Source organism: Danio rerio, chromosome 14 (genome assembly GCF_052040795.2).
Source record: "Danio rerio strain M-AB ecotype USA chromosome 14, GRCz13ab, whole genome shotgun sequence".
Taxonomy (NCBI): domain Eukaryota; kingdom Metazoa; phylum Chordata; class Actinopteri; order Cypriniformes; family Danionidae; genus Danio; species Danio rerio.
Genome location: NC_141034.1, coordinates 4,652,473 through 4,670,386, shown reverse-complemented (window position 1 = coordinate 4,670,386; position 17,914 = coordinate 4,652,473). Strand labels below are relative to the sequence as shown.

Below are 17,914 nucleotides of genomic sequence, written 5' to 3'. Positions count from 1 at the left end.
GTGTGTTTATTAGTCCTTTAGGGATGGGCTATCATTCCTTTAGATATGGGCTTTCAGCCTTTTAGGGCGGGATTATCAGTCATTTAAGGATGGGCTAACAGTGTTTAAAGGTGTGGCTATTTGTCCTTTAGGGCAGGGCTATCAGCCCTTTAGGAAGGGGTTATCAGTCTTTTAAAGGGGTTTTCTGTCATTTAGGGCGGGGTTATCAGTCCTGTAAGGCGGGGCTATCAAGCACTTACTGTCTTCTAATTGTCAAAATTAATTAATTGTAGATGTTTATAATCACACTTGATGAAAACAGTCTGCAGAAACTTTTTGATTGACATTTTCTCTTTGTACGTATCATCAGAGGAGGAAAGCCGCTCCTATTTGTGATGATCACTCCGTTATTGGCATAGACCAGGGGTCACAAATCTCTGTCCTAGAGGGCCGGTGTCCCTGCAGGGATTTGCTCCAACTTGCCTCAACACACCTGCCTGGATGTTTCAAGTATACCTAGTAAGAGCTTGATTAGCTTGTTCAGGTGTGTTTGATTAGGGTTGGAGCTAAAATCTGCAGCACACCGGCCCTCCAGGAACAAGTTTGGTGACCCCTGGCATAGACAGTTCTGAATGAGAAGCAGCTGTCAGCATTAGTTTTCATGCCATACCTGCCGAAAATAATGTCTCAATTTTAAGATGCATAACTGAACACTGTAGTCTGCATAGACGGCCTTCTTCGATGGAGACAGACATTTTATTGACATTTTCAATTTTCAGAGATAACATTAGTCCTGTTTAGAATCTGCCACTATGCTGACGCATAGATGTTTGTAGCTCCGCCCTCTTTTAAAAAGAGCACAATCTCATTTAAATTTAAAGCGACAGTCACCAAAATAAAACAATTCCTACAAATCCTATTGATCAAAGCCTAAAAGGGTCAGTTTTGAAGAGGTGTAAAACAATTATTTGTGTAGTATTTTGAGCTGAAACTTCACACACACACACACTGAGGACAGCAGAGGCTTATTTGACATCTTGTAAAAAGGGGCATAATAGGTGTCCTTTAAAAGTCCGGTTCACTTCCCTCTTCACTGTTCTCCATACTGACTCTCTCTTCCCTGTTGTTGTTCCTCAGAGGACCATCTGATCATCAACGATCTGCCCGACGTCTGTCAGACCATCGAGGTGGTGACAGAGAACGAGGAGCAGGCCGTGACCTCCAGTGACCTTTACCCTTTACAGATCTCCCCCATCTCCTCATACGGTTGGTTTGGCCCTTTAATCATTTTATTGAGTCTTTCAGAGTTTTGTTGGTGTCATTTATTCAGTGCCATACACACTCATAAAATACCTACTGTTCAATCATTAAAAAAACAAAACCTCCAAACCACCCTGCTGCTTGATCTTCAGCTATGGTGGAAAATTACAGGTGGTAAATTTGTGCACTGTAAAAAATATCCGTGTTTTTTATTACATATATAAACACATAAATAAATAGTTTTGCAAAATTCAGAAGCTTGAAACATGTTTTGAGGCATTGAGATCAGGTGTGTGTTCTCCGTGCTGTTCAATGTCCGTTAGAGATCAGCGTATCAAGGACACAGTGTGTGTGTGTGTCACGTCACGGCTGTACTTCTGTACTGTAACTCAGCTCTGGCCAGAGTTAATGTATAACGCAGAGGTGAGAACACAATATTCAGTGTCCCCTGTGTGTGTGTGTGTGTGTGCCCTAGTTACAGTGTGTCTTCAGTCTGACATAGGGATCCACTTCATGCTAAAATCCAGACGATTTGCACTGATGCTCACACTAGATTTGACTGGCTGTCTTGGTGGAACGCGGTGTAGCTTCACAAGTGATTTGTGGTATTTATAAGGCTCTGATTGGTTGAAAGCTGATTTTTTGCAGGCCCATGTATACAGTTGAAGTCTGTAGTCAACACATTTCTTAACATAATAGTTTTAATAACTCATCTCTAATAACTGATTTATTTTATCTTTATCATGATGATTCATAATATTTGACTAGATATTTTTCAGGACACTTTAAAGTGACATTTAAAGGCTTAACTAGGTTAATTAGGTTAACTAGGCAGGTTAAGGTAATTAGGCAAGTTATTGTTTAATGATGGTTAGTTCTGTAGAGTATTGGGAAAACAATGCTTGAAAGGCTAATAAATTTGACCTTAAAATGGTGTTTAAAAAATTTAAAACTGTTAAAACTTTTATTCTAGCCGAAAAATAAAACAAATAAGACTTTCTCCAGAAGAAAAAATCTTATCAGACATACTGTGAAAATGTCCTTGCTCTGTTAAACATCATTTGGGAAATATTAAAAAACATTATTTAAAAAATATTTTTTTTAAAAATCTAAGGGGGGTGAATAATTCTGACTTCAACTGTATATACTTTTTTTCACATTTTGTGCAGTAAGTGGTGCTGTATGTGCAGCTTTCATTTGTTGGATATCATTAGACAGTTTCCGGTTCTGATTCCAATTACGTTATTTATTTTAATAAATTAAAAACTAACAATTAAAATTAAGCACAATACATTCAGAGTTCATGTTTATTTGTTAAAATAAAAATAATAATAATTATTACCTGACAAAAGTGTTGTCGACCAATTAAAGTTTTATGAACAACAAATAATAACTTGACTTCTAGTTGATCATTTGGTATCAGAAGTGGCTTATATGAAAGGCAAAGGCCTCTAGATTATGCTTATTTGACCAAAATGAAATAAAATATGATCATGCCTTGATTTTTAATGATTTAATTTGGACCGTAAGGTTTGACTTAGCCTAGACAAAAGTTTTGTCACTGAACAGAAATAATGTCTAGTATAGAATATAAAGTCCTGCTGCAGTGGAGACAGAATGAATATTGTGTCTGACTCCACCATGAGCTTGGAGGACTGCATCCAGACATCTCTGCAATGACTCAAATCACTGATTAATAAAGTCATCTGGAATGACAAAGAAAGCATTATGAAGGACTCCCAGAGTTCATCAAGACTCTTTGGATTCATAGTCAATGCCTCCTCCATGATATTACCCAGACATGCTCAATAATGTTCATGTCTGGTGACTGGGCTGGCCAATCCTGGAGCACCTTGACCTTCTTTGCTTTCAGGAACTTTGATGTGGAGGCTGAGGTATGAGAAGGAGCGCTATCCTGCTGAAGAATTTGCCCTCTCCTGTGGTTTGTAATGTAATGTGCAATACAAACGTCTTGATACCTCAGGCTGTTGATGTTGCCATCCACTCTGCAGATCTCTCGCACACGCCCATACTGAATGTAACCCCAAACCATTTTTCCTTCACCAAACTTGACTGATTTCTGTGAGAATATTGGGTCCATGCAGGTTCCAGTAGGTCTTCTTCAGTATTTGTGATGATTGGGATGCAGATCAACAGATGATACATCTGAAAAATCGACCTTCGGCCACTTTTACGAATGATCAACTAGAAGTCAAGCTATTATTTATTGCTCTAACAACTGGGATAAACATGAAGTTGTTTGTCAAGTAGTGTACATAATATTTTTCAAGATACTAGTATTCAGCTTAACTAGGTTAATTGGGTTAAACGGATGCTAAAGTTTAAAAACTGCTTCTATTTTAGCCGAAAATTAAAACAAATAAGACTTTTTCCAGATGACAAAAAATATTATAGGAAATACTGTGGAAAATTCCTTGCTCTGTTAAACATAATATGGGAAATATTTGAAAAAGAGGGACCTCAACTGAATGTAAATAAAGGAAATAGGATTTAAACCGAAATTACACCCTTAAATTAAATAAGAGAAATAATTAGACTCTATTAAATAATACCAATATCTTAGCAAACATAACTAAAACATAACTAAATTGTTGCCAACAAACTTGCGATAACTTTTTTGTACTATTCAAAGTCATTCAGTGTAATGCTATATGCGTGAAGCGATACAAAACCCACAATGCTACTAGATCTAATAGACTACATTTCCTTCTATAAGGCTTGCCGATTTTATCCGGTCTCCTCTGGGAGTAACTTACGAGTAAGGAATGCAAATGACTTCCTAGAGTAGTTGAATAAATGCGCGCTTACAGTATGTCATTCATCCACATCGCTGTCAGCATTTACATGACATGAACTTGGCGCGTTGTTGGCATTGTGCGGCCTTGGCTTATCAAAACTTGTTTTGGGTGCATGAAATTCACCGTACCGATTGTCAGTGCGTTTGTATTCAGACGGGAATGTTGACTCATGTCCTGTTGTTCCGTGTTTTCCAATCAACAGTCCTTTCTTTTCTTCTCAGAAGTCCCTGAGGCTGAAAGCGTGTGGTTTTACAGCTCAAACGTCTCGCTTAACTGTTGAGTTATTCGTGGTAAACACAAACACAATGCAAGAGTTAAAAAAGAGAAACCGAGCTGTCTTTTTTTTCTGTTGGTATGCATGATTTATGCTCTAGTGAGTCTTTGGGCAGCTTTAGGCTTCTTGGCTTTTTCTTAACATGTTGTTTCAGGCTGGTGGAGAGAAAACTATTATATCTTTAAATAAATTACGTGTTTTTTTTTTTTCTCACACACTGAGCCAAAATGTGGCATATCTATCAGTGCTTTTACATTTTTTTCTAATGGGTTTATTTATATAATTGAAGTCAGAATTATTCGCCTTCCTGTAATTTTTTTTTTTTATTAAATATTTCCCAAATTATGTTTAACAGAGCAAGGAGTTTTTCACGATATTTCCTATAATATTTTTTCTTTTTTTTTGTCAAAAAATATTTTTGTTTACATATTTTGTCCACATATATCAGGCACAGCAAATAAGAAAAAATTGAAGAAAATAAATAATGAAAAAAAATAAAAATAAAATAAAAAAACACCCACCTACATAACAAGCAAACTTGTTACAAAGATCTGTTTGAACAACAGAGTATGATGACAATGCATGTTAAAACATAACAGAAATGATGCATTATGCTGCGTTCACACCAGACGCGGAACACCATACAGCACGAGTGATTTACATGTTAAGTCAATGCAAACGCACGAATAGACATCGTGCGGCGCGATACGCGCGAATGACGCAGATTGCGCGAATGGTGCGGGGTGAATTGAGCGTTTCGCGAGAATCTAAACGTATCAACACTGTTTTTCAGTCTTCATAAAGCACATAAACACTGTTATTTTCTTAAAAAAATCCATGTTAGCCATTTAGCTATGAAGCTAGAGTCTTCGGGCAGACAGAAGCCCTGCCCATCACGCGAATCCACGTCTGTTCTGATGTGAATTTGACACGCGAATGAAGCGGGGTTTGACGCGCGTATGAAGCGAGTAAACTCAAATGTTCACGCGGCTATTTACGCACGAATAGCGCAATTTATCCGCGCGTTCCGCGTCTGGTGTGAACACAGCATTATGAGAGGTTTTTTTTCAAATGTAACAGATAAAAGGATTCTTTTTTTCCAAAGTTTTCTTTTTAAATAGTATGTAATTCACTCCAAATGTAACATAGAAGCAAATTCTCCAAGCCACAGTGTACATGTAGGGGATTCCTTTTTTTCCAAAACAGTTTTAATTTTTTAAGCCATTTTATAGTCAATATTATTAGCCCCTTAAGTGAAATTTTTTGAATCGTCTACAGAACAAACCATCATTATACAATGACTTGCCTAATTACCCTAACCTGCCTAATTAACCTAGTTAATCCTTTAAATGTCACTTTAAGCTGAATACTAGCATCTTGAAAAATATCTAGTCAAATATTATTTACTGTCATCATGGCAAAGATAAAAGAAATCAGTTATTAGAATTAAGTTATCAAAAAAAAAAAAAACAATATGTTTAGAAATGTGTTTATTTAGGTGTGGATTTAGGTGGGTGGATTGGTCAGTCAGTCAGTCGACAGCGCCCTCTGGTGGATTTACGTGAGAACAGCAGGTGCGAATGGCACTCGCAAAAAAAAAAATTGAGATCTGAAAAAGCAAACACAGCAGTCTCTGGTGGATTTGCGAAAACAAAAACTGCAAAAAAACGTAGCTCCTGGCACGTATTTGCCGCTCTCCAGAAATGTGTTCAGGGGTACATATCCATAATGAGCCTGGGTTGTTTCATTAAATGTCATTTTATCAATATTTTAATTTTTTTGAATAGTTGTTAGTCAGAACCAAACGTCAGGCCGACGTCAATGTCCAACGCCCAACCTAAAATCAACTAAATATCAACGTCTAATTATCTTACAACTTGACGTTGTGTGGACGTTACCACCATGACATTTATCAGACGTTAGAGATTTTGGTCACTTTCCAACAAAACCATAAATCAACCAAATATCAACGTAATTTGACGTCATCATTGGACGTTAAAATAACGTTGTCCTTAGACGCTGGCTAGACATTGAATTTTGGTCACCTGACATCACAACCTAAATCAAACCTGATAATCTCATGATGTGTGCCTGCTGGGTTTAAACGCCACCACGCGATCATTGTGTGTCGGCATTGTCTTCTGAGGCACAAGTCATTTATTAAATAGAGAAAAGATTCACGCAGCTTCTTGTACCGCAGTAAATTTAGTTTTTACTATTGATATTTGGCGCCAGTTTATCGGGAAGTGAGGATTTTGTTCTCTTTGACTCGTTGGATGATTACAATGCTTTATCCGCACGTTATTTATGCAATATTCCAGTTTTATGCAATAATTTAATTACCATTTTAAATGGAAACATAGCTACTGTCATCCATCAGAACTGAGCTAACCTGAACTAATAATGCACAACTGTTGCATAACGAAAATAAATACTTGAGCAAAATGTGTCTCTCCATGTTAGCTAATGCAGTAACTAATAATAGTAAACTAATGGAAGGTAAAGTGTTAGAAATATTTGCGTTTGTTGTGTCAGGATGTATTCAGTCTGTCATTTCTTAATCTAATAATTGAGATTACATCATAAATGATTGGCCCTGAGGCGATCTCTCAGCTATTGAGGGTTAAATATTGAAGTAGAGCAAACAGTCCATCGGTTGAGCTGTCTTATTTAATCTGATGATCCATTGCATTGTTTCATCCACCCGTACACGATAACCAGTCTGTCAGGAACTCCTGGATTTCTCAGTCTGACTGCTTTGCTTACTCTGTGTCTTCCAGCTGAGAGCGAAACGGACAGCGCCAGCGAGGAAGACTCCAAAGAGGTACGTGGAAAAGACAAACAAACACTATAAAAAGAGTATCTTACAGAGAGCTGACAGGTTGAAACACACAGCAGATCACTGATGTTTTGGGTTATGAAGTTATTACTGAGTGATATAGCGGCCAGAAGAAAAAAATCCAGTGCTTTTAAATTGGGTGTGTCCAAACAATTCCCAGAATCCTTTTGTCTGTGCGGGTTTATTGCTGAAGCTTCGGGGCTGTGAGAATTCAGTTTTGATCATAGTCTACTCTAAGGGATAGTTCACTCACAAATAAAAAAGAAAAAGAAAAAAAAAACCTGTTTGTGGTTGTTGTTTTTTCTGTTGAACACAAAAGTAGATATTTTGAGGAATGTTGGAGACCTTTAACCACTGACTTCCATGGTATTTGTTTTTCCTACTATGGAAGTCAATGGTTACAGGAATCCAACAATTCTCAAAATATCTTCTTTTGTGTTTTCAGAATTGAAAGGTGAATAAATGATAGCAGAATTGTCATCTTTGGGTGAATTTTCCTTTTAAATTTTGTATAAGAAAATTGATAAGAATATTTTAAATTAGGGGTAAAGACTGCAGGTTTAATGGCGAAAAACAAAACATCATAGAATGATTCATTCATTTTCCTTCGGTTTAGTCTCAATTTCAGACGTCGCCACGGCGGACTGAACCGTCAACTATTCTGGCATATGTTCTTTACACAGCAGATGCCATTCCAGCTGCAACCCAGTATTGGGAAACACCCATACTCACATTCACACACACAAATTCATACAATACAGCCAATTTAGCTTATTCAATTCACCTATGATGCATGTGTTTAGAATGTGAGGGAAACCAAAGCACCAGGAGGGAACCCACGCCAACACGGGGAGAACATGCAAACTCCATACAAAAATGCCACCTGGCCCAGTCGGGACTTGTACCAGTGACTTTCTTGATGTGAGGTGACAGTGCTAACCACTGAGCCACCGTGCTGCCTAAAACATCACTCATTCATTTTCTTTTCAGCTTAGTCCCTTTCTTAATCAGGGGTCGCCACAGCTGAATGAACCGCCAACTTATCCAGCATATGTCTTTATGCAGCGGATGACCTTCAATCCACAACCCAACACTGGGAAACCTCCATACACACTTTTTTACACACATACACTATGAGCAATTTAGTTAAATTCACCTATAGCACCCAGAGGAAACCCACGCGAACATGGGGAGATCATGCAAACTCCACACAGAAATGCCAACGGCTCCCACTGGGACTTGAACCAGCAACCTTCTTGCTGTGAGGTGACAGTGCTAACCACTGAGCCCCCATGTCGCCCTTATATATACATGTCACGATCATCACCGTTCTAGCCTGTGCAGATCGCCGGAAAACATTCACTCACTACATATCTGCCACTGAACTGGACTACATATCCCATCATGCACTTCACACACACCAGTTCCAGATCACCACTGATTCCCCCGAATGGCATGCGCCAGATCTCTCTATATCCCCCAAATGGCGTGCACCTGATCAATGAATTGATCTCATGAGTTTCAGCTGTGTGTTTGCAATCAGTGGTGATCTGAAACTGGTGTGTGTGAGGTGCAAGATGGGATATGAAGTCCAGTTCAGTGGCAGATATGCTGGGAGTGAATGTTTTCCAGCAATCTGCACATGTATATGCATTGTCGAGTCAGTGTTATTCTCAGTGTCTAAAACAATCAGTTCAAAGATCCAGTCTCTCTAAACCCCGCCTTTTTAAGTGCCTCCTCTGCTCTGATTGGTTCGATCTGTTTAAGACTGTTTTGATTGGCAGCATCGGTTTAAAAACCAAATGCTCATTGCCATATCAGAATTTCACTCATCCTTGGCACTTAAACACGAACAGTTACTGTGGAGTCTTACACTACACTAGTTTTACACTATTAATTATTTCACACACACACATCAGCTACAACTACAGTGAATATAGATGTTTGTCAGCAGCCAATAGAGGATATAGACTGGCATTGTGTAAATGTATTGCAAACTTATGTACGGCTGTGGAGGAAGTAAAACTGAAATTACTGGTGACCTCAGACAGGTCAGAATCGCTTCTTTCTTTTGCAGTATCTGCACTTTCAGAAACTCTTGGAAACATTTTAAATTCACAAACAGAAACACATGAAGGGATGCAGATGATATCCAAACAGCATAATAGGAGCAGTTTAAACCACCAGTGTGCAGCATTCATCTGGATGACGTGACGGCAGCCATTTTGCGGCAGACCGCACACCAACCGATTGGTGGAGAGGCGAAAGAGTGATGATTTGCCATGATGGCCATGATGAACAGAGGCCAGTAGGCAGATTTGGCCAGGATGCCGGGGTTAAACCCCTACTCTTTTTCGAAGGACATCCTGGGATATTTAACGACCACAGAGAGTCGGGACCTCGGTTTAACATCTCATCCGAAAGACGGCGCTCACTGAGCAGTATAGAGTCCATACCTGTCAACCCTCCCGTTTTCCCGGGATTCTCCCGTATTTTACTGTTCTATCCCACTATCATCCCGTAAAGGTATTTTCCCGTATTTTCAGTCTTTCTCTAAACAGCTGAGCCTCACTTTACGCAACCCATACCGCCGAACCACCAGTGGGCGCCCCATGCTCTAAAACGTGACTCTTCTGTGCTTTCGCTTTGTTTAGGAATGAAAACACTTATAAATAAATACTAAAAACGGCACGATTCCATTTCCTTTTGATTACAGGTGCCGGCCCCTTATTATGGTTGGCATATCCCTTATTTTCACATCCCAATGTTGACAAGTATGATAGAGTCCCCATCACTATACTGATGTGTGAGCTCTTGAAATTATTGTATTTGTGATTCCAACTTTTAGCTAACTTTTGGACTAAATAAGATCAGGTCTTGTACGTTTCATGCCTGAAAGATTGTGGCTTTTCCTAGTTCCTTTTGCAAGAGCAGTGTAATCTGCACACAAACACACACACACACTCTTGCGCGCTGCAGACAGTGTTTTCGGTTCCTTTACTTCAGAACTCTGATGCAAAACAAGAGCAGGAAAAAAAAACGAAAGCGCAAGCAGTGACGTCAGAAGGGGCTGATTCCCGCAAATGTGCTGCGGTTTGTTCCAAAACTGAAGAAATAGAAAGAGTGAATCTGTGACTTTTGCTTTAAATGTCACGATGTGCTTTGAAGGAGGGGAATTTCTGATTAGAAACACAAACACAGCAAGACTACAAACGTGGACACGCATGACTGAAGTGCTGCTTTTGATCTGACCAATCCGTTTCTTAGTTTATCTTCAGCACAGCAATGAGTAGCTAATTACTCATACACACATACTCATACAACACATATTACTCATTTACTCACTTTATATTATTAAATATTTTAGAAAGCTATTTTATTTACATGCTATATATATTTTATTTATTAGTTTGAATTAATTTGATATATTTGTAACATTTTTATTTGAGTACTTCTTAGATTTATTTTATTTCTGGTTTAATAGGAATCTGAACCATTTATTACTTAGTTTATCTAAGCACAGCAATAGATAATAAATATTGATTTAAAAACGGATTAAATTGATAAAGGAAATTAATTAATTTTATCATTAATTAATTAATATTAATTAATTAACAGCATTAATTAAATGTATCACAAAATTAATCATTAATCTTCCTTCGGGTTAATCCCTTCATTCATCGAGGGCCGCCACAGCGGAATGATCCGCCAACTCATCCAGCATAAGTTTCACGCATCTGCTTTACCTTCCAGCTGCAACCCAGCACTGAGTAACATACACACTCACACACTGCGAGCAATTTAGTTTCTTCAGTTTCCCTATAGCGCATGTGTTTGGACTTTGGGGGAAACCGGAGCACCCAGATGAAACCCAAACCAACACAGGGAGAACATGCAAACTCCACACAGAAATCCCAACTGACCTAGCTGAGACACAGCTAGCCTTCTTGCTGTGAGGCGATCGTGCTAACAGCATCAGTATTTCTTAGTTTGTCTAAGCACAGCAACAAGTAATAAATATTGACGTAAAAGTGATAAAAATGGACGAATGTTAAAGAAAATGTGAATTTAGTCACTTTATATTATTAAAATATTTTAGGAAGCTTATTATTTTATATACATTTTATTTATTTGTTTTCATTATTTTATTATTATATTATTTAATTTGATATATTTTTTACAGTTTAATTTTAGAAATTCTTAGATTAATTTTATTTCTTGTTTTAATAGGTATCTGACAAATCAAGAACCGTTTATTTCCTAGTTTATGTACAGCACAGCAACAAGTAAATATTCAGAAACTGATAAAGGGAAGGGTGGCGCGGTGGGTAGCGCTGTCTCCTCACAGAAAGAAGGTCACTGGTTCGAGTCCCGGCTGGGTCAGTTGGCATTTCTGTGTGGAGTTTGCATGTTCTCCCTGTGTTGGCGTGGGTTCCCTCCGGGTGCTCCGGTTTCCTAGTACTGGGTTGCAGCTGGAAGGGCATCTGCTGCGTAAAACATATGCTGTATAAGTTGGCAGTTCATTCCACTGTGGCGACCCCTGACAAATAAGTTACTATGCCGAAAATGAATAAATAAATGAATGAATGATAATTAAATTTGGACTTAAAATATAAATATATAATTTGAATGTCTTGGCTTTATCTTTTAGCTATATTATACTATAGTTTTTGTTCTTTAGGTTTTTATGTCTTTTCCTCCACATGCGGTCAGGAAGCCGCAGGTCCTGCAGTGTGATGATAGTGTGTGCGTCCACATAATTCACTCAGCAGAAACAATAGTGGCAGTGAATAATGACTGAAGTGTGTGTGTGTGTGTGTGTGTGTGTGTGTGTGTGTGTGTGTGTGTGTGTGTGTGTGTGTGTGTCTGTGTGTGTGTGTGTGTGTGTGTTTGTGTATGTGATATATTTCCTCAGTAGATCTTTGACCTCTTTCTGGTCCCTCTGGCCTTTCTAGAGCATAAATTGACTTGAACCTAAAATACTGACTTTAAATGCCCACTGTGATAATATTTTGATCATTTGTCGCATGCAAATGTTCCTCATGCCAATATATATAAATAAGTTAAAATATAAATAAAAAATAAAAATGTATATATTTAAAAAATTAATATAATTTTTAATCCACGATCCCTAAAGGAGTTTGTAGAAGAACAAAACATAAAAAATAAACGTAATAACAAATATGAAGAAATTAAAAAAAAAAAAAAATATATATATATATATATATATATATATAAATATATATATATATATATATATATTTTTTTTTAATACAAAAGTTCTCTGTTTTTCTAATCTGATTGGCTGATAGCAACAGCTCTTCACCAATGTGTATAACACTACCCACATATTGGCAGCAGATCAACAAATCACAACAGTTTGACAAATATTGCAACTGTTGGACAACATAATGTACTTTTGAGGCTTTTTGGCGAGGATGTAGTTGTGTAGATTGCAATTATGCAGTTTAGGATAGTGCCTATTTTTAATATTTATAATTTCGGAGAGGCAGCGTGTCAGCGGCTGTCATACTGAGCAGAGCAAAGAGGGTTGACGTTCCGCCACAAGATGGCGACAGAGACTGCATAATAAGTGCTTAGGGGAGAAAAACTCAAAACACAAATTTCAGATTAGAGCTGATTAAATTATTATTACATAACAGGTAAGTGACATTCTTAGTCAATTTCTCTCTTTTGTATGTTGTAGTGCTGTATTTATACCATAGTAATCTGGTAGTGTTTGCTTTGCTTTGGCTTTTTCATGGTTAATTATTGTGATCTTACGATTGCAACAGAGAAATACTAGGACATCTCTGTAGACTGATGGCATTTCATGCTGTTCAGCCTGATAATCTAAAATAATAATAATGTGAGGAAAATCACCTGTTTTGTTATCACTTTAGACATTACGCTAGAGAATCATTCACACACTAGCTATAAAGTGACGTCGGTGAATTAGTAACGGTTTCTGCTGTTCTGATGTCAGCTGCAGAGGTGAATAAAGAGCGGAAGAAAGTAGTTCCTCATTCAAAAGGATTTTTTAGACTCTCTGTGTTTGATTTTCTTTTTATACACAACGGTTATGCTGTTGAACTGTTGTATAATCGCAATATAACACTCGTAGCAGTTTATATAAATGAAGTCCTTATTGTATAGTTAAGTCCTTAAAAAAGCAAAAAAGGTACTGTCCGTTTATTATCAGGCTTCTGTATCATAATTTACAACACCATCCTAGACAATATATCACTTAAAATATTTTAAATGTCAGTAAATGTAACTTTTTTTAAACTTTTGAACATCAAAGTCCCACAATGCAAATGAAAAAAAGCAAAAATAAACGCAAAAAAACCCCGAAATACAATAGTTTTTACAGTATATGAAAATACTACTTAGACCTTTCATGCTTAAAAACGCTAGTGCAACAAAACAATTTATTCCTTCATCTTGCCTTCGAGATTGCTAACATCGCTGTGTTTTCATCCTGCAGCGGATCCAGGCCTTAATATTCCGCAACGAAGACAAAAAGATGCGTTTCCCTCTGCCCGGCATGTCCTCCTTCATTTCTCCAGACAAACCCAACTTCAAGATCACCACCGTCCAAGACTCGCCGCTGCCCTTCGCTGTCGGGACATCCTGGAGCCTCTTCCCCACACCGTCCCACAAACCCGGTCCCTCGGGCCAAGCGACAGCCCACGAGAAACGGGCCAGCGTCATCATGAAGACCTCGGACGTGTCCAAATCCTCCGTCAAGAGCTGCTGAGGGTGATTCCAGTCGACTTGACTACGACACTACCATCCTTACAGGACCTACCAGCTCACGAGACCATCCCATAAGAGGTAACCCAGAACTCCCAGATGGGGCGGGATGTGTGAGCGCAAAATTCAGGGAGATTTGGAGCGCGGCGTATCCGCACGCTGATCTGAAGCCATTGTGAATGTGTATATATAGTGGGATCATTGCCTAATTGCCTTTAGCACCTTATGGATGAGCACTGGCCGCCATAATCAGTGACTTTTCGATGTTTATGTGCGCTGGTAAAACCGCGTAATCGTAACTTATCCCGTCTTGAGCGAATATATTTTTATATCTTATGCAACGGATAGATGCCATTTTACACGATGACGTAAGAAAATCCTGTGTGAGTTTGTTTGTTTGTTTTTTTATGACGAGAAACAAAAGCACTTGTGTTTATAATTTGTTTTGTTTTTAAGTCAAACGTATCTTTTAATGTGTCTCTTTCTACTGTATATGTGAAGGTAAGGACGTCCTGCTTGTCTTTGTTTGTCCCTGATAATGTGTGTGTTGTGCCTTTCTGATCTTTGTAAAAGTACAAGGGCTTCTTTAATTATTTTCCTCAAGATTCTGGTGTAAAAAAAATATCATGCGATCATAAGAATAAATGACAGATGCTGTTTGGTCAGATTCGGGCTCTTGCTCTTTTTTTTATCTGTGTATTTATATTTGAGAACTCATTAAAATGAGTCCTTTACAGTGGCTAGTTTATTGTACATATGTATAAACAACAACAAAGTGAGCATGAGTATATACACCAAAGTATATTTATGCATTTAATATTTTTTAATTTGCATAAACGACATAACAAAGCGTGAAACTTCAAAGTGCAGAAAAATACCACAAAACAAAGTTACGAGAATACTTTGGTAAGCACATAAAACAAAAATAACTACTCTATTCGACAGTTTCTTCTCCTCAGTGTCAGTATACTGCTCACGTTGTATTGTTAAACTGAATTTAAGTTACGAGATTTCTTTTGTGCGCACATTGCACAATAATAGTAAATTCGACAGTACCTTCTCAGTGTCAGTATATTGCGCACATTTAAGCGTGACACTGAATATATATGTTTCGACAATACTTTGTGCTACCACATAAAACAAAAGTAATGACTTTAGTTACGAGAATACTTTGGTAAGCATATAAAACAAAAATAATGATTACATTTGACAGTTTCTTCTCCTCAGTGTCAGTATATTGCTCACGTTTTATTGTTACACTGAATTTATTTAAGTTACGAGATTTCTTTTGTGCGCACATTGCACAAAATAGCGAGTTAATTCGACAGTACCTTCTCGGTGTCAGTATATTGCACACGTTTAAGCGTGACACAGAATATATTCGAGTGACGACAATACTTTTGTGCGGACAAAAAACAAAAATAATGACTTATTCAATAGATTCTTCTCAGTGTCAGTATATTGCGCACTTTTAAGTTTGACACTGAATATATTTTAGTTACGAGATTTATTTTGTGCGCACATTGCACCAAAATAATGAATTAGTTCGCTAGTATCCTTTCAGTGTCAGTATATTGCGCACTTTTAAGTTTGACACTGAATATATTTTAGTTACGAGATTTATTTTGTGCGCACATTGCACCAAAATAATGAATTAGTTCGCTAGTATCCTTTCTGTGTCAGTATATTGCGCACTTTTAAGTTTGACACTGAATATATTTTAGTTACGAGATTTATTTTGTGCGCACATTGCACAAAAATAACGAATTAGTTCGACAGTATCCTTTCGGTGTCAGTATATTGCGCACGTTTAAGCGTGACACTGAATATATATGTTTTGACAATACTTTGTGCACACATAAAACAAAAGTAATGACTTTAACAGTTTCTTCTTCTCAGTGTCAGTATATTGTGCACGTTCAAGTGTGACACTGAATACATTCAAGTGACGTCAATACTTTTGTGTGCTCAAAAAACTAAAATAATGACTTTATTTAATAGATGCTTCTCCTCAGTGTCAGTATATTGCACACTTTTAAGTTTTACACAGAATATATTTTAGTCATGAGATTTCTTGTGCGCACATTGCACAAAAATAACAAATTAGTTCGACAGTATCATCTCAGTGTCAGTAAATTGTGCACTTTTAAGTGTGACACTGAATATATTTTAATTACAAGATTTCATTTGTGCGCACAAAAACTAAAATAACTACTTTTTTCAACAGTTTCTTCTCCTCAGTGTCAGTATATTGCACACTTTTAAGTTTTACACTGAATATATTTTAGTCACGAGATTTCTTGTGCGCACATTGCACAAAATAACAAATTAGTTCGACAGTATCATCTTAGTGTCAGTATATTGCGCACTTTTAAGTGTGACACTGAATATATTTTAGTTACGAGATTTAATTTGTGCGCACAAAAACTAAAATAACTACTTTTTTCGACAGTTTCTTCTCCTCAGTGTCAGTTTATTGCACACATTCAAGTGTGACAATGAAAAAAGTGACAAGAATACTTTTGGGTGCACATAAAACAGAAATAACGACTTTATTCGACAATTTCTTATTCTCAGTGTCAGTATATTGCTCATGTCCTATTGTGACACTGAATATATTCAAGTGTTGAGAATACTTTTGTGCACTCAAAAAACTAAAATAGCGGCTTTATTCAACAGTTTCTTCTCAGTTTCAGTATGTTGTGCACTTGTTTGCGATGTGTACATTGCGTCTGTTCTTGGTTTTAAACAGAGGAAAGTGCGCAATATACTGACACTGAGGAGAAGATATAATTTAGATATAGAGAGGATTAAAAAATAACTTTTAGGTTACACTGAGCTTAATTTTAGCCTTTTAAAAATAGTAATAAGTAAACTTAAGTAACTGTATGTTTATTATTATTATTATTAATATGCACCAAGAAAAAATCTATATAACTTCAAACTCTATAACAGTCGGTCCTCAAAAAGAAACAGTTTCATGAAAGCCTTCATGTATCACATTTATTTATATCGCAGATTTCCCCTCCAGTGTAGAAGCTGATAAAAGAATGTGCTGTAATGTCTCTTATTTAGCAGGTTTGAACACAACTCATGCTCTGTTGTGTGTAAAGTGATCTGCCCTGTGTGTGCGTGTGTGTGTGTGTGTGCGTCTTATGGTTTCATTTGCTCTTCTTAATTCAACCCTAATTGCACCTGGGTCACTATGACAACAACAAACAAAGCAGATCATCACCACACAGCTGCAAACACCACGCACAACTGTATATATCATATTTCCCATTATACATACCGTACATACACTCATACATATATATGAAAAACTGTTCCCCAAGGTAAGTTAAAGTTAAAGAACATGCAAACTCCCCACAGAAATGCCAACTGACCCAGCCGGGGCTTGTGTGTGTATATTTATAACATTATACTGTTTCTATATTAATTATACTTTCAAAAATTACATTACTTATATATATAGTAATGTTTTTTTTCCATTTATGTATTTAATTATTTCCTCATTTCATTTTCTTGTTACAGCTGTTGGTAAATATATAAATAATTAAACAACTCACCTAACTATATATGTATATATATATATATATATATATATATATATATATATATATATATATATATATATATATATATATATATATATATGTGTGTGTGTGTGTGTGTGTATAATTAAATAATTACATATTTATGAATAAATGTTTAACGATATATTATTAATGCTTTTAATAATTAAACTACATATTATCAATTATAAGTTTAAAATATAAGTTTATTTATTGAAATATTTATTTATGTAATTATTTAATTTATATATTATGTAATAATATATATATATATATATATATATAAATATATATATATATATATATATATATATATATATATATATATGTGTGTGTGTGTGTGTGTACGTGTTTTTGTGACATATCAGGACACAAATCTGTATAATGACATGGGTATGACACGGGTATTACA

The 17,914-nt window shown here is 36.6% G+C and overlaps 2 protein-coding genes across 5 annotated transcripts in view; one reads left to right on the top strand and one right to left on the bottom strand.

The window, feature by feature from the left end:
* Positions 1-14,592, top strand: part of irf2b (interferon regulatory factor 2b) — a 36,897-nt gene extending 22,305 nt beyond the window's left edge. For 2 of the 4 annotated variants that reach the window (XM_087280435.1, XM_087280436.1), the window contains 3 exons: positions 1,117-1,245; positions 7,113-7,156; positions 13,659-14,592. In XM_087280435.1, coding sequence (XP_087136561.1) covers positions 1,117-1,245; positions 7,113-7,156; positions 13,659-13,931 — 446 coding nt within the window. In that variant the 3' untranslated portion in view covers positions 13,932-14,592. The remainder of the gene's footprint in view (positions 1-1,116; positions 1,246-7,112; positions 7,157-13,658) is intronic. The other 2 variants (NM_001320188.1, NM_001328374.1) reach the window with 1 other exon arrangement.
* The window catches only part of LOC147833832 (uncharacterized), an 863,518-nt gene that overhangs the window by 242,274 nt on the left and 603,330 nt on the right, over positions 1-17,914 (bottom strand). The gene's annotated exons all lie outside the window — the stretch shown is intronic.